The sequence below is a fragment of the Xiphophorus couchianus genome, chromosome 19, assembly GCF_001444195.1.
Source record: "Xiphophorus couchianus chromosome 19, X_couchianus-1.0, whole genome shotgun sequence".
Lineage (NCBI taxonomy): Eukaryota > Metazoa > Chordata > Actinopteri > Cyprinodontiformes > Poeciliidae > Xiphophorus > Xiphophorus couchianus.
In genome coordinates, this window is record NC_040246.1 from 13,774,971 (window position 1) to 13,792,166 (window position 17,196).

At 37.2% G+C, this 17,196-nt stretch overlaps 1 protein-coding gene and 1 long non-coding RNA gene across 3 annotated transcripts; one reads left to right on the forward strand and one right to left on the reverse strand.

The window, feature by feature from the left end:
- Positions 1-343: 343 nt before the first annotated feature.
- LOC114133834 (C-1-tetrahydrofolate synthase, cytoplasmic-like) lies at positions 344-11,420 on the forward strand. Of its 2 annotated transcripts, XM_027999931.1 has the most exons (28): positions 344-501; positions 1,806-1,890; positions 2,047-2,106; positions 2,212-2,265; positions 3,154-3,290; positions 3,443-3,543; positions 3,659-3,795; positions 4,746-4,857; positions 4,938-5,065; positions 5,196-5,293; positions 5,740-5,913; positions 6,076-6,212; positions 6,941-6,987; positions 7,071-7,178; positions 7,270-7,344; positions 7,427-7,529; positions 7,632-7,708; positions 7,819-7,959; positions 8,054-8,122; positions 8,204-8,315; positions 8,655-8,794; positions 8,891-8,932; positions 9,248-9,348; positions 9,439-9,616; positions 9,698-9,805; positions 9,915-10,067; positions 10,568-10,686; positions 10,794-11,420. In XM_027999931.1, the coding sequence occupies exons 1-27, from the start codon at positions 464-466 to the stop codon at positions 10,655-10,657; spliced, it is 2,805 nt and encodes a 934-aa protein (XP_027855732.1). In that variant the 5' UTR covers positions 344-463; the 3' UTR covers positions 10,658-10,686; positions 10,794-11,420. The 2 variants fall into 2 exon arrangements, with proteins under 2 accessions (XP_027855732.1, XP_027855733.1); XM_027999932.1 differs by lacking the exon at positions 1,806-1,890 and having other exon boundaries at positions 353-501.
- Positions 11,421-13,335: 1,915 nt separating this feature from the next.
- LOC114133837 (uncharacterized) lies at positions 13,336-14,548 on the reverse strand. The gene is made up of 6 exons (XR_003593290.1): positions 14,428-14,548; positions 14,265-14,311; positions 13,933-13,955; positions 13,811-13,840; positions 13,648-13,659; positions 13,336-13,557 (listed from the first exon to the last, which is right to left on the reverse strand). It is a non-coding gene; the product is annotated as an uncharacterized LOC114133837 (long non-coding RNA).
- Positions 14,549-17,196: the final 2,648 nt, after the last annotated feature.

Genomic DNA, 17,196 nt, shown 5'->3' on the forward strand with positions numbered 1-17,196 from the left:
GCTTAATTAGTAGACCTGTAACTATATTTGGTCATTTTTATTGTCAGGAAAACCGTGATTCCTGTCGATTAAAACTCAGTGTGGAAGACGCGCTGTGACAAAGCTAGCTGATGTAGCATCTACTCTTTTAATTCTACTGTGTGAAAAACGTTTCTCAAATGCTACTGGTCAGAAGACCTATCTAATGTTTTTTTTGGGTAGCTATTTGATTGGTCCGTATTCACGTAAAGTAACGCCTCTCCTAGTGACGTCAGTGAACTACGCTCCGTGATTGGGCCTATTCTAGAAAGTTCTACGGTTATTTTTAAGCGTAGTGTTATGTTTGCTGATGCATCCGACGTAATTACAAACATGCTTCTTTTGAATAAGCGTAATTTGGAGAGCTAATCTCACCACGCGTTTCTTCTTGTTAGAGAGCGAGCCTGCACTGGTCACCATCACTTCGGACACAGACAGACCGAATATGTCAGCTCAAATCATAAGCGGGAAAGAAGTTTCAGCGTAAGTGTCATATTTGAACTAGTTTGTTTAGGAGTTTTGCGTGAGCAGAGTAAACTTTTGGCTAACTAAGCCGCTGACTTGTTGAGTTACAGTAACAGTTTGTACCACATGATCATCTGCTCAGTTGAGTACATTATCAAAGCTTTTTTGTTGTTGCTTTTGCAGTATTTTATGAGAGTTTTCCAAAGTATAGAGACTACAAAATGTTGTCTTGTTTTTCTTTATTTGATAACTTAAAGTTGTTAAAAGTGATACAGCTACCAAGGATGGAGAGAGTTTTTACAGTGGACCCCATCTGCTTTCAGCTTATGTAGGTCAGCATAAATGCAGTGAACTCATGACTGCGATACTTACATTTTACTTTTTATCTGATTAAATCAGGCCTTGAATGTGTGCCGACCTTTGCAGGATTTTGTAAGATGTGTGTGATTGTGGTGGGATTCGATCTTTGTCCCCTTGCTCCACTGACCCCAAGTGCACTGATTGACAAAATATCATGCACAAGTCACATTTGAATTTTTTTTCCACAGTACCTCCAAACAGAGATGTTCTCCAAGGGTTACATTTCACAAATGACTCACACATGCAAAGGGACAAATCCTTTCTCCTGCAGCAGCATGGAAGAAATTTAGCTGCACGTGCCTGTCACAAGACATGAAAACTTGCTGCCCCTCATATCACTCATTAGTCACTTAATTTTTGGACAATATATGAAAAAGTTCTCTACTTTGAAGCTTAACAGAAGTTGTTGTACAATCTGAATACATATTGCAAGTATGATTTGTGCAGTGTGTTGTGATTGGTTTCATTTACTTTTAGTTGCCAATATGATTGAAAATATTACTATATATATATATATATTGATAACTTGATTTAGTTAAAGTCATGCACAGAAGTTGCATCTCATGGTGGAAGCTTTATGTGCACTCTTTCTGTGTCTGCATACTTGAGCTAAGCAATCAATCATTGTCTAACAAACCATTGCTTTTTGAATGGATTAGAAGCTAAAGTCCACTTAACTTTTTTTTTGTCTGACTTATCAAATCCTCTGGTGCAATTGACCCTGTCATTTAACTCCACAAAGTGCTGGTATGTTTCCCAGTATTCAGACTATGAAACAGATAAAGATAAAGAAAACATTCACACTAGATCATGCTTTGGAAAGGCCACTTTGTTGTGCAACCAGATAGAGAAATCATTGGTTTAAAAACAAAATACCCACAATGCATCTGTCTGGTCTGAACATTTGTTAGGATTTGGAGGAATCACATGGATGATATGGCCTTTTCGTCTTTTTTTCTTAGACAAGTGAGAGAGCAATTGAAGAAAGATGTGGAGCAAATGAAACTCAAGGATCCCAACTTCAGGCCTGGCCTGGTTGTTTTACAGGCAAGATTATTTTCGACAGACAGAAATTTGTCCTTTTTATGTCCCTGTTATTGACTTTATGTGCTAACATAAATACAGACTGTGCATAGATACATTTGCATGAGCATTGTCTCTGTATACTAGACATTATGAGGTGATACTTTTATGTTCTGGCAGGTTGGAGGTCGTGAAGATTCCAATCTGTACATCAGCATGAAGCTGAAGGCAGCAGCAGAGGTAATTTCAGATTATCGATCAGATTGTTGATCTAAGGAATTACTTTGAGTAGCTGTTAAGCACTTCTAATTTGAAATGTTTAAAGAATTTTATTTGTATTTGCAGATTGGAATAAATGCAATACATATGAAACTTCCAAAGACTGCAACTGAAGAAGAGGTAAAATTAAATTTTATTAATATTACATTCTGAAGTTACACAGATGCAGCGCAATAGTCACACTGGAGCTGCAACTGATACTTTTTTGAATAATTAGTCTAAGCATATAGTGTTTCACCAGAAAATGTATTTATTCATTTATTTAGGTATTTATTTAGTTCTATTTTACTAAAATATTTTTACACATCCCACAAAATAATTTTTTTTAGTCTCACTTACATTGCTAGCGTGCCACCTCCAACAAGAGAACAAGAAATAAAATTGTAAGTTTTGTATTTATGTTATAAATAAAAAAGTATATATATTTAGTAAATTTTAAAATAAAAACGATATTGAACTGTGAATTAACAAAATTAGGCTTCAGTTCTGTAAGAGTATTTTAATTTCAAAAGGACAACATGTGTTTGTAGTACCGTACACTTTTTTTAGTTGAAGGTTTGATTTACTCAATTATCATCTGAAAAAAGAAACAACCAGTGATACACGGATTGTGGAGATTTACCTTTCAGCAGGACAGTAACCCTAAGCACACAGCCAGAGCTTCAATGTAATAGTTAACATTAATACATATTTATGCTAGAAGTGCTAGAAGTCAAAATTCAGACCTTAGTCTAACTGAGAATGTGTGGAAAGGATATTCAGAAATGCAAAAAACAGTGGTTTCACAAAGCATCAAATAATTCACATAGGTCTGTCTTGTAAAATCCTTATTAAATACAAGTGAATTTTATGATCTCAAACTACACAATGCATTGTCTAGTTAAAGATTTATTAGTCTATAGATTTATTATAATTTTATAAAATAAGTGGTTTTCTTTTGTATCAAGCCTCATGTTTCTTTTAAAAAGACAGTCCTTTGACAGGATTTCAATAATGTTTTGCCGGCAGGTCCTTCATAGCATCAGAGAAGTGAACGAGAACTCATCAGTCCACGGTCTCATAGTGCAGCTGCCTTTGGATTCGATCCACAAGATCAACACAGAAAAGGTCACAAATGCCGTGGCACCAGAGAAAGATGTGGATGGGTAAGAACTGACATAAACTTCATTATAAGAATTTCCTAATGGAGTTAATTTCATGCTAAATCATAGTTAAAGTAAATCATAAGTCTCATTAAAGTTATTTTTGATTCAGGGAGAAAATGTGGTATGATCAGTACTTTCTGTCTCCTTCACAGGCTGACCAGCATAAACGCAGGGAAGCTTTCTCGTGGAGATCTGGGCGACTGTTTCATCCCTTGCACACCAAACGGCTGCATGGAGCTGATCAGACAGACAGGTTGATGCAGCAATGAAGAAAACTCTCACTGGAGTAGTTTTTGCTGTAAAATCATACAAATGACATGCAGACGAGTGGATGTGGACTAAATGGCACGATGTCGTCTTCTCTGCAGGTGTGTCTGTGGCAGGGAAAAGAGCTGTGGTGATTGGTCGCAGTAAGATTGTTGGTGCACCCATGCATGATCTGCTGCTGTGGAATCATGCTACTGTCACCACCTGCCACTCTAAGACTGCAGATCTGGCCGGAGAGGTACGTTTTAAATATTATCATGTTTCTTGTTACTGCCTTTCTGAGTTTCACGTCTCACATCAGATATTAGCATCACTTCAACTTGCTCAGTCTTTGCTGCTTATGGTTGAAATGACCATGTCTTCCCCACAATGTTACTGTCCTTAAGAAGAGCTAAACATTTTACTTGTACATGTGTAAATGCACATGAACAGGCTTACTGGTGTCAGTGTTCATTTGCAGAAATCTGAACTCTTCTTGTTGCTCCTTGCAACTTCACAGCAACTGTTAGTCTAGCCCTGGGGTCTGCAACCTGTGAGCCCAGACCAACATGTGGTTCTTTGGAATCGCCAGAATGCCTCTTAATAATTTGGCTAAAACAGCAGAGAAACAAAAACATCAAAAACAAAATTAAGATATTGTTAAAACAAATGGAGATTTTAGCAGTTGTGTAGTTTTTTTTATATGGCTAAATGTTGCATTAAATTACCACAACAGAATGATACAAGTAACAGTAATACTTATTAATTTTGTTCTCATTATGTTGAAAACAAAGTGCTTTTTTGTTTTAGTTTAAATAATTTCCACAAATCCCCACTTCTCATTCAAGACAATGTATCAACTCTCTTTTTGTAAATGTTTTATGTTTTTCTTGGTTTACCACCTAAAACCAGGAATAAAATGATGGGTCATTAAAAATGACCACAACTTTTTTATTGTAAATATTTATTGAAATTTTTTAAGTTGTCTTTTCACAAAAGATTATGTAAAAATTTGCAGCTTTAAAAAAAGTTTGTATAGCTGGACGGGAGGGAAAAACGACTTTTTGGTTTGTAAAGATTGCAGACGCCTGCTCCAGCAGTTCCTGCATTCTTTTTCTGAAAGTTCTCTCTGCTGACTTCTTCGTGCCTGTTCATTTTTTTGTTTGTTTTGTTTTTATTTGCGACACAACTGTTTGTATTCCTGTTCAGGTGGGTAAAGCAGACATCCTGGTTGTTGGCATGGGCAAAGCAGAGATGGTGAAAGGAGAGTGGATCAAGAAGGGAGCGGTGGTCATCGACTGTGGGATTAATCACATTCCAGGTCATTTGTTAAGGTTCAAAATGGTCTGAAATTAGGTGACAGCTCAAACAGTTGAGGTGAAACATTTATTTTTTTTTTAGATCAGACCAAGTCTAGTGGGAAGCGTGTGGTCGGTGATGTACACTTTGCCTCAGCCAAGGAGCAGGCAGGCTTCATCACCCCTGTGCCTGGAGGAGTGGGACCAATGACTGTGGCCATGCTGATGGGGGTAAAGTTGAATCTTTTATTTATCTCAAGTAAATTTCCTCAAAGGTCATATCATTATACTATCTACATTTCTTAAGATTTAAAGTAAGTACCGGTAAGTAAGTGTGTCTCTTGTTTGTTGATGTGGTTAGAATACGGTGTTGAGTGCAAAGCGATTCCTTGAGAGCCATCAGGCTGGGAAGTGGGACATTTCTTACACCAAGCTGAGCCTTCAGAAGCCTGTACCAAGGTTTGTTTTGTTTATTGTAACTTTTTCTGTAAGGTGTCATGAAAAAGTATTTGCATACCTTGAACTTTTTTGCATGTTGCAACCAACATCTTGAATATAGTTTATTGGAATTTGATGTATTTAGACCAACACTAGGTGGTTCTGATTTGTAAACTGGAAAGAAAATCCACCCATCCCAACCTTCACTTAATGAACCCTTAATGAAACCCAGAGCAAACAATTGTCCTTAGAATTGCCTACCTAATTAGTAGGTTGAGTTTACCGGTGTGTAATGACAAAAATGACTCTGTCTTGTGAAAAACTGATAATGGCATATCATAGAAATTGACCAAGGTAGTTGGATTTAAAGAAAGTTAAAAGTGTATGTAGAAAGTACTGACCCTGAAGTGTAGCTTTGTTCTCTACTTAGGTGAAAATATGTGTGATTTTTTAAAAATCTTCAACAGTGACATAGTGATTTCTCGCTCCTGCATTCCGAAGCCAATTGATTGTCTGGCCAGAGAGGTGGGCCTGCTTTCTGATGAAGTGGAGTTTTACGGAAAAACTAAGGCCAAGGTCCAGCTGAGTATTATCAAACGACTTCAGTCCCAACCGGATGGGAAATATGTGGTGGTCACAGGGTATGTGTGCCTTCTGGACTGAAAAGCAAACAAATGCGCCAAACATTAAAAATATTTCTGTTAAGTAAATTAGCATGTTTTATTCTGTCCATGAAACTGTTTTATTTTCTTTCACTTTGATATGTATTAATTGGTTGAAATGTTGTCTAATTATGAATGCAGTATTACACCCACCCCACTGGGTGAAGGTAAGAGCACCACGACAATCGGCCTGGTTCAGGCCCTGGGAGCCCACCTGAAGCTCAATGTGTTTGCCTGCGTTCGCCAGCCTTCTCAGGGACCAACCTTTGGCATTAAAGGTGAGCATTAGAAGAACATAAGGAACCCTGATGCTTATTGGCACCACTTTTTAATTTATTTTACTGCATTTACTTAAACTGACACTGAAATCACACCTCAAGAAAGTTTTTTTCTTTCCAAACTCGCCAGTACCGCCGAGGTTTACATCGCCGTCAATTTCCTGAAAATAAATACACCTTCTGTATTTTTGAAAATTGAAACTTATTCATGTTCATCATTTTCTTTATTTTTTATTAATCAGAACTTTATATTAAAAATCTATGAATTCCATTTTGCCCTGCCATATTAATATGATGTGGCTCAGAGGCCCTTTTCTATGAGCCACTCTTCAAAATTGGAAACACAAGAGTACATTAAACCTTTCAGCTATAGAAAGTTCCAAGTCATGAAACAAAGGATGAATATGACCATTGTTAAGTACGGAGGAGGATCTGTCGTCCTGTGGGATTCTTTCTCTTCCAAAACTTCCTGGCATCATAAAATGTTGAACTAAAGGGGCATTTTAAATTTAGATATGATTGGCCTGTACCAGAAAATGAGAGCTGATAACCTCTGGATCATTAAAGTTTGATAAAGATTTAAAACGTAAGGCAAACCAAGACAGAAATGGTGACCCTTCTTTAACCATCTTGACCTCCAGACAATCAAAGACAACAAAGGACAATTCTTTTGAATTGGTCAAGATTGCTGTCCAGCTTGTATTTATAATAGTCTTTCTTCTCAACAGGTGGCGCTGCAGGCGGTGGATATTCTCAAGTCATTCCAATGGAAGAGGTACTTTATACCTTTTTGAAACATTATTGAGTTGGTAGGAAAAATGTATGTGTTTAGTTAATGAAGTTTCATTTTATCCATAGTTTAACCTCCATCTCACTGGGGACATCCATGCCATCACAGCTGCCAACAACTTGGTAGCCGCTGCTGTCGACGCACGCATGTTTCATGAGGCAACGCAGTCTGACAAGGTGGGTTTTCACTTCTGTAAATGATGGGTAAAATCATAACAAGTGTCAATTAATAACAAGATGTTCCCTTTTCCCCTTTACTCTCACTCAGGCTCTATATGATCGCTTGGTCCCACTCAGTGGAGGGCAGAGGACGTTCTCCCCAGTCCAGATCAACAGACTGAAAGTAAGGGATTACATTACATACTCCTCAACTTTTACTTGTACATGAGGCAATTCTGACTCTTAATTTGTTATTGTTGATGTAGAAATTGGGGATAGAGAAGACTGATCCTTCAACTCTCACTGATGAAGAGATCACTCGCTTTGCACGTTTGGATATTGACCCGAGCTCTGTAACCTGGCAAAGAGGTCTGAAATGTCTTCATCAATCTTTTTTCCCCCCAAGATTTCAGTTTTTTTCTGTATCAAACCTCATGTTTAAATCTCCACTGGATATCTATTTCTCTGCAGTGTTGGACACAAATGATCGATTCCTGAGGAAGATCACCATCGGCCAGTCGCCAACTGAAAAGGGTTACACAAGAGAGGTGGGATTCTGACACGTTTTGATAATGGCATTCAATAAAAAACTGAAAAAGGCACTGCTATTTATAAAAAAAGAGTCAACAGCTGTTTTTGATCACAATGTGTGGTGCAGGCTCAGTTTGACATCACAGTTGCGAGTGAGATCATGGCGGTCCTCGCCCTCACCAGCAGCCTGGAGGACATGCAACAGCGCCTGGCCAAAATGGTCGTAGCCACCAGCCGCAGCGGAGATCCCGTCACCACCGAGGATCTGGTCAGTGCTTCTTCATTATGGTGTGGCTTCTCATTATAAAAACTGTGGAAGGAAAAACGTTTTTGTCTTGATAGAGCGCTGTTTTGTTCTGCAGGGAGTCAGTGGAGCTCTCACTGTGCTGATGAAAGATGCCATCAAGCCAAACCTGATGCAGACGCTGGAGGTCTGTCAATGTTTAACTACAACTTGATCCTTGTGATGCTTATCTGTGTTAAAGCTACAAATGGGTTATCTGAATCTGCAGGGAACGCCTGTTTTTGTGCATGCTGGCCCGTTTGCCAACATCGCCCATGGAAACTCATCCATCTTGGCTGATAAAATCGCTCTGAAGCTGGTTGGACCTGAGGGCTTTGTTGGTAAGATGAATTTATCATGGGTGACACTGTGGTGCAGTTGGTAGAAACGGTGCCTTGCAGCAAGAAGGTCTCATATTAGAATCCCAAACTGGGGTCTTTCTGCATGGAGTTTGCATGTCCCCTTCATGTAAGCAGGAGATGTAAGCATTTACATGCTTACGTTCATGCATGTGAATTTTGCATTTATCATTTTAAAATGGGCTGAAAAGATCCAAGATCTGTATAAAACATTAACCCTGGTTATTTTAGATTATATTTCTGTTTTCACATTATTACACTGCAACACTTAAAGCAGCAATACTGCTCTTAATCTTTTGTCTCACAACCTCCATTAAACAGTGACAGAGGCTGGTTTTGGTGCTGATATCGGCATGGAGAAGTTCTTTAACATCAAGTGCCGCTACTCGGGCCTGAGGCCCCATGTGGTAGTCCTGGTGGCCACGGTCCGAGCTCTGAAGATGCACGGAGGAGGACCAACAGTGAGTCACTTATATTGTGATTTAGGAGTTGTCGTCTTCATTCTGTTCATATTTCACCTTTTGGATAAAAAAAACACTCTAAAATTTTTAATACAGGTTACAGCTGGGATGCCACTGCCAAAGGAATATGTGGAGGAGGTAAGACTGAGAAGCAGCAAACAGCAAAACATTCAAGTGTCAGTCCACTCTGTGCAATCTGTGCATATTCTTTCACTCATACTTGGTCACACATAGGCCTGTCACAATGACAAATTTTGCTTGACAATAAATTGTCCGAGAAATTATTACGATAAACGATAAAATTGCCAATTTGAGACCATTTACAACTAATGTAAGGCAAGTACATCCACTCAAAGATAAATAAACTTTAATTTCCAAGTAACATTTAACAATGGAACAGGAAGGAAATTTAAGTAGACTTTTAAAAAAAACATTTTTACATTTTCTGTGCAGAACCTTGAACTTCTGAAGAATGGCTGCAGCAACATGAGGAAACAAATAGAAAACGCCAAACATTTTGGCGTGCCAGTTGTGGTGGCTGTCAATGGTTTCAAGTGAGCATAACATGTTGCAATTTCATTACTACTGCAGACTAAAATGTTTCATGCTCACTTATTTATTTAGTATGTGTGCATCTATTTCAGGATGGACACTCAGGCTGAGCTCGACCTGGTCTGTAGCATGGCCAAAGCTGCTGGAGCCTTCGATGCCGTGCGCTGCTCCCACTGGGCTGAAGGTGGCGCTGGTGCTGTGGCCCTAGGACAGGCTGTTCAGAGGGCCAGTGAAGCTCCCAGCAACTTCAAGTTCCTCTATGATTTGGATGTATGATTCCAACCCACATTAAACTTTGCTGGTATTCTTGTGCTTTCCTTGTTTTTAAACGGTGCAGTGTTTATGTTTTAGCTCCCAATTAGTGACAAGATTCGAATAATTGCTCAGAAGATCTACGGAGCAGATGATATTGAACTTCTCCCGGAGGCCCAACACAAGGTGGAGCTGTACACCAAGCAGGTCAGCATTCCTCAGGGTGGAAGTTTTCTTGTCACTCCTATTGATCAGCAAAGACCACCGTCAAAGGCAAATCTGTACTGAGAAGATTATGTTTTGTCTTTTGCTTCAGGGCTTTGGAAATCTTCCCGTTTGCATGGCTAAGACACACCTGTCCCTCTCTCACGAGGCCGAGAAGAAGGGCGTGCCGACAGGTTTCGTCCTGCCCATTAGAGACATCCGAGCGAGCGTCGGCGCAGGCTTTCTCTTCCCATTGGTTGGCACGGTAGGATCACAAACCTGATCAAACAGGCCTTTTTGTTTTTGGGTACAACTGTGTGTGTACTTTGCAAAACAACCAAAAAAGATGTAGTCCTATTCACAGTTTTCTGCAAAGCTCAACAAAAGAAGAAATTAGTAATTTGCCTCCTATATTTTTGTGACGTTTCATAGATAAAAAATGATCATATGACACTAGAAAGATACAACATAGAGGTTTAAAGTTTCCTATTACTATTTTCTAAGTCTCAACAAGTATGGAAACCCATTTGCATGTTTTGCAAATTTCAGATTGATTTTACATGATGTGTCCCCCTCACCCCCTAAGAATTATAAGAGAATTGAAACTTAAATACAAGCAAGCTACATAAATAAATTAAAATGTTGGTTCTGCAGATATTAGTCATAAGTTATGTTGTTTTAAGAGTTTAAATGACACTGAAAGCTGTTTCAGGATGGTTATATTTTGTTTAAAAGTTTTTTGGACAGAATGCATTTTCTCTTCAGATGCCTACAATCCCTGGTCTGCCCACCCGGCCTTGTTTCTATGATATTGACTTGGACCCTGAGACCGAACAGGTCAATGGACTTTTCTGAAGAAATTCCATCCTTTCTATATGACTGAGGTAATATAGAATGCAAACAGGAAACAGGAAGGCACTTCATTCCTGTTTGATAGGAAGGAGTTAGCAATGGTTAAATATCTTTCTTTCTGCTTCCTTTTCCCTCTCAGAGTCTATAGAAACACCCATCAACCCCACAGAGCCTTAATAACACTGGACGAGTTCTAACTTGAGGCGCCTTGAGCTGCTTCCATCCCATCATGTGTGATTGAGTGTCTTTTTCCAGAAAGATGCTTCCATGAATTGATGATTCTAGGAATATAATTGCAGAACAGATTTTTGTGCTGTAACTGGTCTGTGATGGACCTTTTTGGTGGAACAAACTATCATATTGACATTTTTCATTAGATTATTTTTGACTAATCTAACGCATTTCATATCTTAGAACTCCTAAATCAACAAACACAACCGTTTAAGCCTTTTATTAGCTCTCTGTTTATATTTGTTAACACTACATTGAAGGCTAGTTCTCTAGTTTCTTTTTCTTAAAGAGTAATTGCCTCTTTTAAAAAAATAAAAATAAAATTACTGTACTTACCATTTAAAACCTAAATGTAATGCTGTCTTTAAAGACTTTATGTCTAGTAAATTTGTTGATCTGAGCAAATTGTTTTTCAATTAAGTATGGAAATGTAATGTATGGAAATGTGAAATTTAGCTTCATTATGTTTTAAATCCTGTTTTTTTTTAATCTACCAAAAAAGGACCAAATAAAGTGGCTTTAATTGGAATCATCATCTGAGTTTACTTTTGTTTTTCTTCAACAGGAACATCCCTCAATTGTTGTTCTGGATACATATTCAATTTAACAACTGCAAAACCTGACAGACATATTATCTGGACCAGCTCCAAAGTAAAAATGCATGACCTTTACAAATGCAGAGGAGCTTGTCAGGTAATCCACAAGTTAAAAAAGTAGATTTACAGTTAATGCTAAACTTTCAATAATGTTTATTAGAAAGAAAAAAATTCCATGTTCTCAAAACCAAATTACTGGAAGAGGATTAAAGGAAAATAAAATGTTTCTTCAACAAGTTGGATAAAATACCTAGCCAATGCAGTGGAGAAGTGTTTATGATTTGAGCTTTTGCAGCTGGGCACATTGCATGCATTAACTTTAAACTCAGAGTATGTTAAGCAAAAAACTAAGCATGTGACTGAAGATGTAAAAGGTCTTCCAGTTCTCATGAAATCTAATTTGAAGACTACATGGTGCACTATTAAATGTTTATTTTATTGGTTTTTTTTCCAAAAAGTCCCTTTTGTTACATCAACTCGGTCTTGTGCAAACTTAGACGTAAAAACCTCATAAAAACATCAACACATTAATAATTCACATAAAGACAGCAAACCAGTTAGAAATATGTAAGTAAAAAGGAAAAGTAAACCAAGATCATATAGTACAATACAATAAAAGAAAGGGAAAATACGACTTTTTATGAGTGTTTTACAAACATTACAATTCACTACTGGAACACAACTTTGAATACACCTCACTGTCTCTACTTGTTCATACGAAAAAAACGTAGATCTGAAAAATGACAATCAGGCGATGTAGCCAATACAGATAAATCTAACTGACAGCTGATGGGAGCTCATTCCTGACACGCCCAATACTGTGTAGCCTTAATTTCCAGAGCTGCATTCGAGTTAACTTAAAAAAAAAAAAACAACCTCACATGCAGCTCTTCAACCTATTCCACACTTGCAAAGGCATTGTGGTTCTGGAAACTTACAGTCAAACGAAGATAATTAGTAACCAACGGTTGCCTTATTTTTTCACACATGCACAAACTTGATTCCACTGCTGACATCATTATTATTGTTCAACTTCTAGTTTTGTGGGTGGTGCTCTTTGATAAAAAGAAGCTACAGCAATAGAAAGATGCTGAAGAGTTCTCCATAGATTCTCCATACATCCTGTTTGCAAACTGCAAACAGGATTTTGTATTAATTTCTTTAAAAACTAGTTTGAGTTTTTGCCTTTTTAAATTGTGATTATTATTCACTTGCAGTTAACAAAAACATGATAGTTGGGATTAAAATATTGCATCAGACCAATAAAAAACATAGAGATGTGGGTTTAATGAAAGCTATTCATTGTTAATTTCAAAAAGTACTTTTAATCTGACCAACTAGGAGGCATATTCTAATTTATTTAATGTGTATGAACAACCATGATAAATGGATTGAAGTTTACTTGCATGACAACTTCTAAAAAAAATTTAAGGGATATGAATACTTTTGCTGTAGACAAAACCACACATTTGAGTTAAGTTCAGGAAGCAGATTTGTCTGCCTTGCAAACTTGTCCAAGATGAAAACTAATTATCATTATGGTTATTATTATCATTGCCATTATCATGCAGCCTGTTCTTGTTTTCTACTCATTCATAGATAGAAAACACCAGATGCATTCAAACAGTCACACTTTTTTCACAGAATTACCTTTCTTGTTTTTCTTACATTGACTTTAGTGGTTACATCTTTTGGCTAGAAAATATTTTTTGTACGTAAGCTTTATTTTAGTTTCTTTCTCACTGGTTTTATGGAGTTTTATAATGATTTGTGTTATTTTATTGTACTTTGATATTAATGTTGTTTATTCAAGATAAAGGATCAGTTTGGAAGGGAATAAAAGAGCCAAGCTTCTTATTTTGTAGATTATTTAATGAGGAATGCAATACAATCATACATTAATCTTTTTGACAAAATAATGGCTTTTCATCATTTTATTTAGGGTCTCCTCAGTGGTCTCTTTCACTTGCCGCCTTTTCCACCTGGACCGCCTCCTTCTCCTCCATGTCCATGACCTTGTCCTTCTCCATGACCATGTCCGTGACCTTTCCCCTTTTCTTGGCTTTTCCCTTTGCCCTTTAAGCAGCCATAAAAATGCAACAATTTTACAAATAGAACAAAAATTAAAACTGGTGTCACTTAAATTCCAAGAAGTTAAGGTTGTACCTTTCCTTCCTCCTGTGAAAGACACAACACACACACACACACACACACACACACACACACACACACACACACACACACACACACAAACAACAACAACATTATTATTGTTCAATTAAATAAAACTTCATAAAAATTTAACAACGATCTGGAGAAGTAATCTTACTCCTTCACATCCGGGTCCTGATCCCTCCTTCTTATGTGCCGATGACAAAAATAAATAAGTAAATAAATACATACAAACACACATTTTGCTTATAATGACTGATAAAAGTAAAACTAACTTACCTGTTCTGGCTTTTTTGGTTGTTCTGATGTGGTAATAGATTGAAGGCAAAAAAAAGGTGATAAATGAGTATTTTAACAAGAATTAAAATTAAAACTCAGCACATCATCCTACAGTACAAACGGCATAGAAATTACTGCTTGAGGCATCGCATTACGCATCTTTGATCTCTTGCTTCATATGGGTAAAAACAAAAAAAAGGAAAGGAGGACTGTGAGGATTAGCTAACTTTCCTTCAAGATAGCATTTTTCTTTCTTTTTTTATTATCTAAAAATCGGTAATTAATTTCATAATTAATTATCTCATTAATATTTCACAATCAAAGAGACTTACTATCGCTCATTTTGGCTTGATGATGAAAGTAGAACACAAGTGTTTTCCTATTAAAAACCAAGACAAAGTAATCAAGAAACTCAGCAGAAGAGAAAAGACGACTGCAAAAATGGAAACATTCAAACTCCTTGTAGTCAAGGTCTAATAATCACCCCGTACATACCTGAGCTCAAGATGAAATGAATATGTGCCTAGAGTCAGTTTTGCAGCTATATTTATGTGGTGGTTTTTGAGCTGATAAAAGTGGGTGTGTTTTTGGAGTCCTGCCCTCTTATGCCCAAATACGTCTCTTAGATAGTTACAGAACAGGGAAGATTTGAGTGCAGCTGGAAAAAGCAGACAGTCTTTTGCCAGGTTTAGTGACAGCCCAAATGCACAATTTAGAGCCTTTCCAGAACACCCGAGGGCTGGGCAAGTCCTTATTTTTGCTTTGTTTTTAGATTTGTCCAATCCAAACGACCTAAACTATTGTAAAAAGAGACACGCCTGCAAAACGACGACGGTTTGTGTCATTAGCTACTTCATATGATTTTTTTTCATCATTAATTGCAGATGAGTGATTACCCAGATTGAAGGTGAATGGTGCCCTTTAAAATGAAACATTCCAAAAAGATTTGATTTTCACAAACTGAATAACGGAAGTCAGTTTGTGAATTTCGTCAAACTGTGTTCTAGAGAATCTATTTTCAGTGTCATTGGAAAACCTGTCGTTTTCACCATTTTAAATTTCACACTCAGCGTAATCAAATGCAATGTAGAGTAAATAGCTCTTTATATATTCCCAAAGAGAAGTAATTAAATATTAAGTTATTTAATTAACTCGATTGGTGATCTCCATTCATATTTTTTTGTACAATACACACTGTGTTCAACATAGGCAGGGATCCACTTCACATTAACAAAACATGCAAAGAGCCATGGGAAACATGTTCAGAATGTAACTGACATAAAACCTGTTTTGCTTTTGAGCACTTGCTGCTCTCCCAGTCGCAATGTTGCTCTGGGTGATAAACCTTTTTGCTCGAAACAAAAGCCTCTGTTGGCCCGCCCAAAATGTAAGGCCAACTTTTTGTTACACTGTGCCTTTAATAGAGGACATGCAAAGAAGCAATGGTAACATAATTATGAGCTGAATAATAACATTTTTCCCGGTGGTGCCCCCTGGCTGAGCCACCCGAGGGAAGAAAATCATATTGAAAATGCAGCAATTGCTGCATATTCACATGTATAATCATAATAGTTTGTGCATAATTATTATGTCAGAAGTTTAAAAGAAAGTCATGTCAATATTTGAAATAGGCTTGGAATGTCCTGCTATTATGGGAAACAAGCTCTGCATCCCAGAGAAGAATGTGCTTTTGTTCAAAATGTGTGTATCAACACAAAATGTAAATAAAAAGGCCAGTCACCTTACTTAAACTGGTGAGAGATTGTCTTTATCCATAAAGAAATGAGTCCTGTGTCAACATAGGCTGAAAGGCCACTCAGCAAGAACGAAGCAGTTACTCTAGAAGCAACATAAATCATCTACTATATGCAGTCAGTGAAAAAATTAAAATTTCTGGACACACCTTTGATTTGAGAACACAGGGATGGCAGGGCCATATTTTGTGGATATTTTTCTGCAGAAGGGACTGGTGCACTTTACAAAATATGGCATAATGAGGAAAGAAAAATACATGAATGCAACTTTTCAAAACATCAACCAGGAACATGGGGCTTGAGTCCAAAAGGGTCTTGCAAATGCACAACAAACTCAATCATACAGCCAAATTGATTACAAATTGGTTTGGCAACAACAAAGTCAATGAATTGAAGGGGATTATGCCAAATGTCAGCTAATTATATGGAAATTTTGTAATTTGAAAAATTTCCATATAATTAGCTGACATTTAGAAGGAAAAAAAAGAAATTTGGTGATTATGTCTAATATAAAACAGAAACAGTTTATTTGGATTTGATGTCAGACAGCATGGTTGAAACTAGTTGAACTTATTGCCACACCTCACAGTTGTCTTCTTGAGTGTTTACAATAATTATAGATCATAACACAGAATCCACCCTCCTCTTTCTTCTGGTATTCATTTAAAACTAAGTCTGACAGAAGTCAATCAGCCGAACTAAGTAATGTGCCTGGAGACAAACAGTTTTGTTGACTGATGGGTGGACAGTTGTTTTCTCCCTGTTGGAGAGAGAACAGGGAGAAAGCAACTCCCTGTTGTTGGGTGTGTGTGTGTCAGGTCACACCCTTTGTTACCTGACAAAAATGTCTTCTTGAGCAACAAAGCAGTTTAAAACATCCTGATTCTTGTATTAGTCGGTTGCAGAGCTGTTTTAACTTTATGATGTCAAAGTAGTTAAAGACGAACATGTCTCTCACTGTTCAACTGCTCCTTCTTTGAGCAATGTGGGCAGGACGAATAATAACAAAGCTTCTTGGAAAATGCTGTTATGACTAGACTTGTTTGTATCCAGCCAACATTGTTCGCCTTCTTGGAACTATAAATTGCTTAACTGATAAAACAAAAATCTGACAATGAAGAGTTTAGATCAGGGGAACTGTATTGTTTATCATGCTTCTCATCATTTTTCATCTCCCACCTTCCCAAACTTATCTGAACCTCTTGGAGAAGGTGTCTACTACTTTGCACTGATGATTTATAACTAAAATAACTAAATAACCAGATAACTTCTAATGAAAAAAAGCAATTCAGAGTTACCACTTAAAATTTGATTCTCACTACTTTATAAAATGTGTTTACCTCCTGAAACAGTTCTTCTGCCCTTTGCTTTCCTGTCACGTTAATAAGTTTTATTATTAAACACAGATAACCAAAGTAAAAGCAAAATGCTGCTTTCAGAAGATGATTTTCATTTATTGAAATTCTCTTCAACCAGTCTGTTTGATTGTTTGAGCTAGGAGAATATAGAG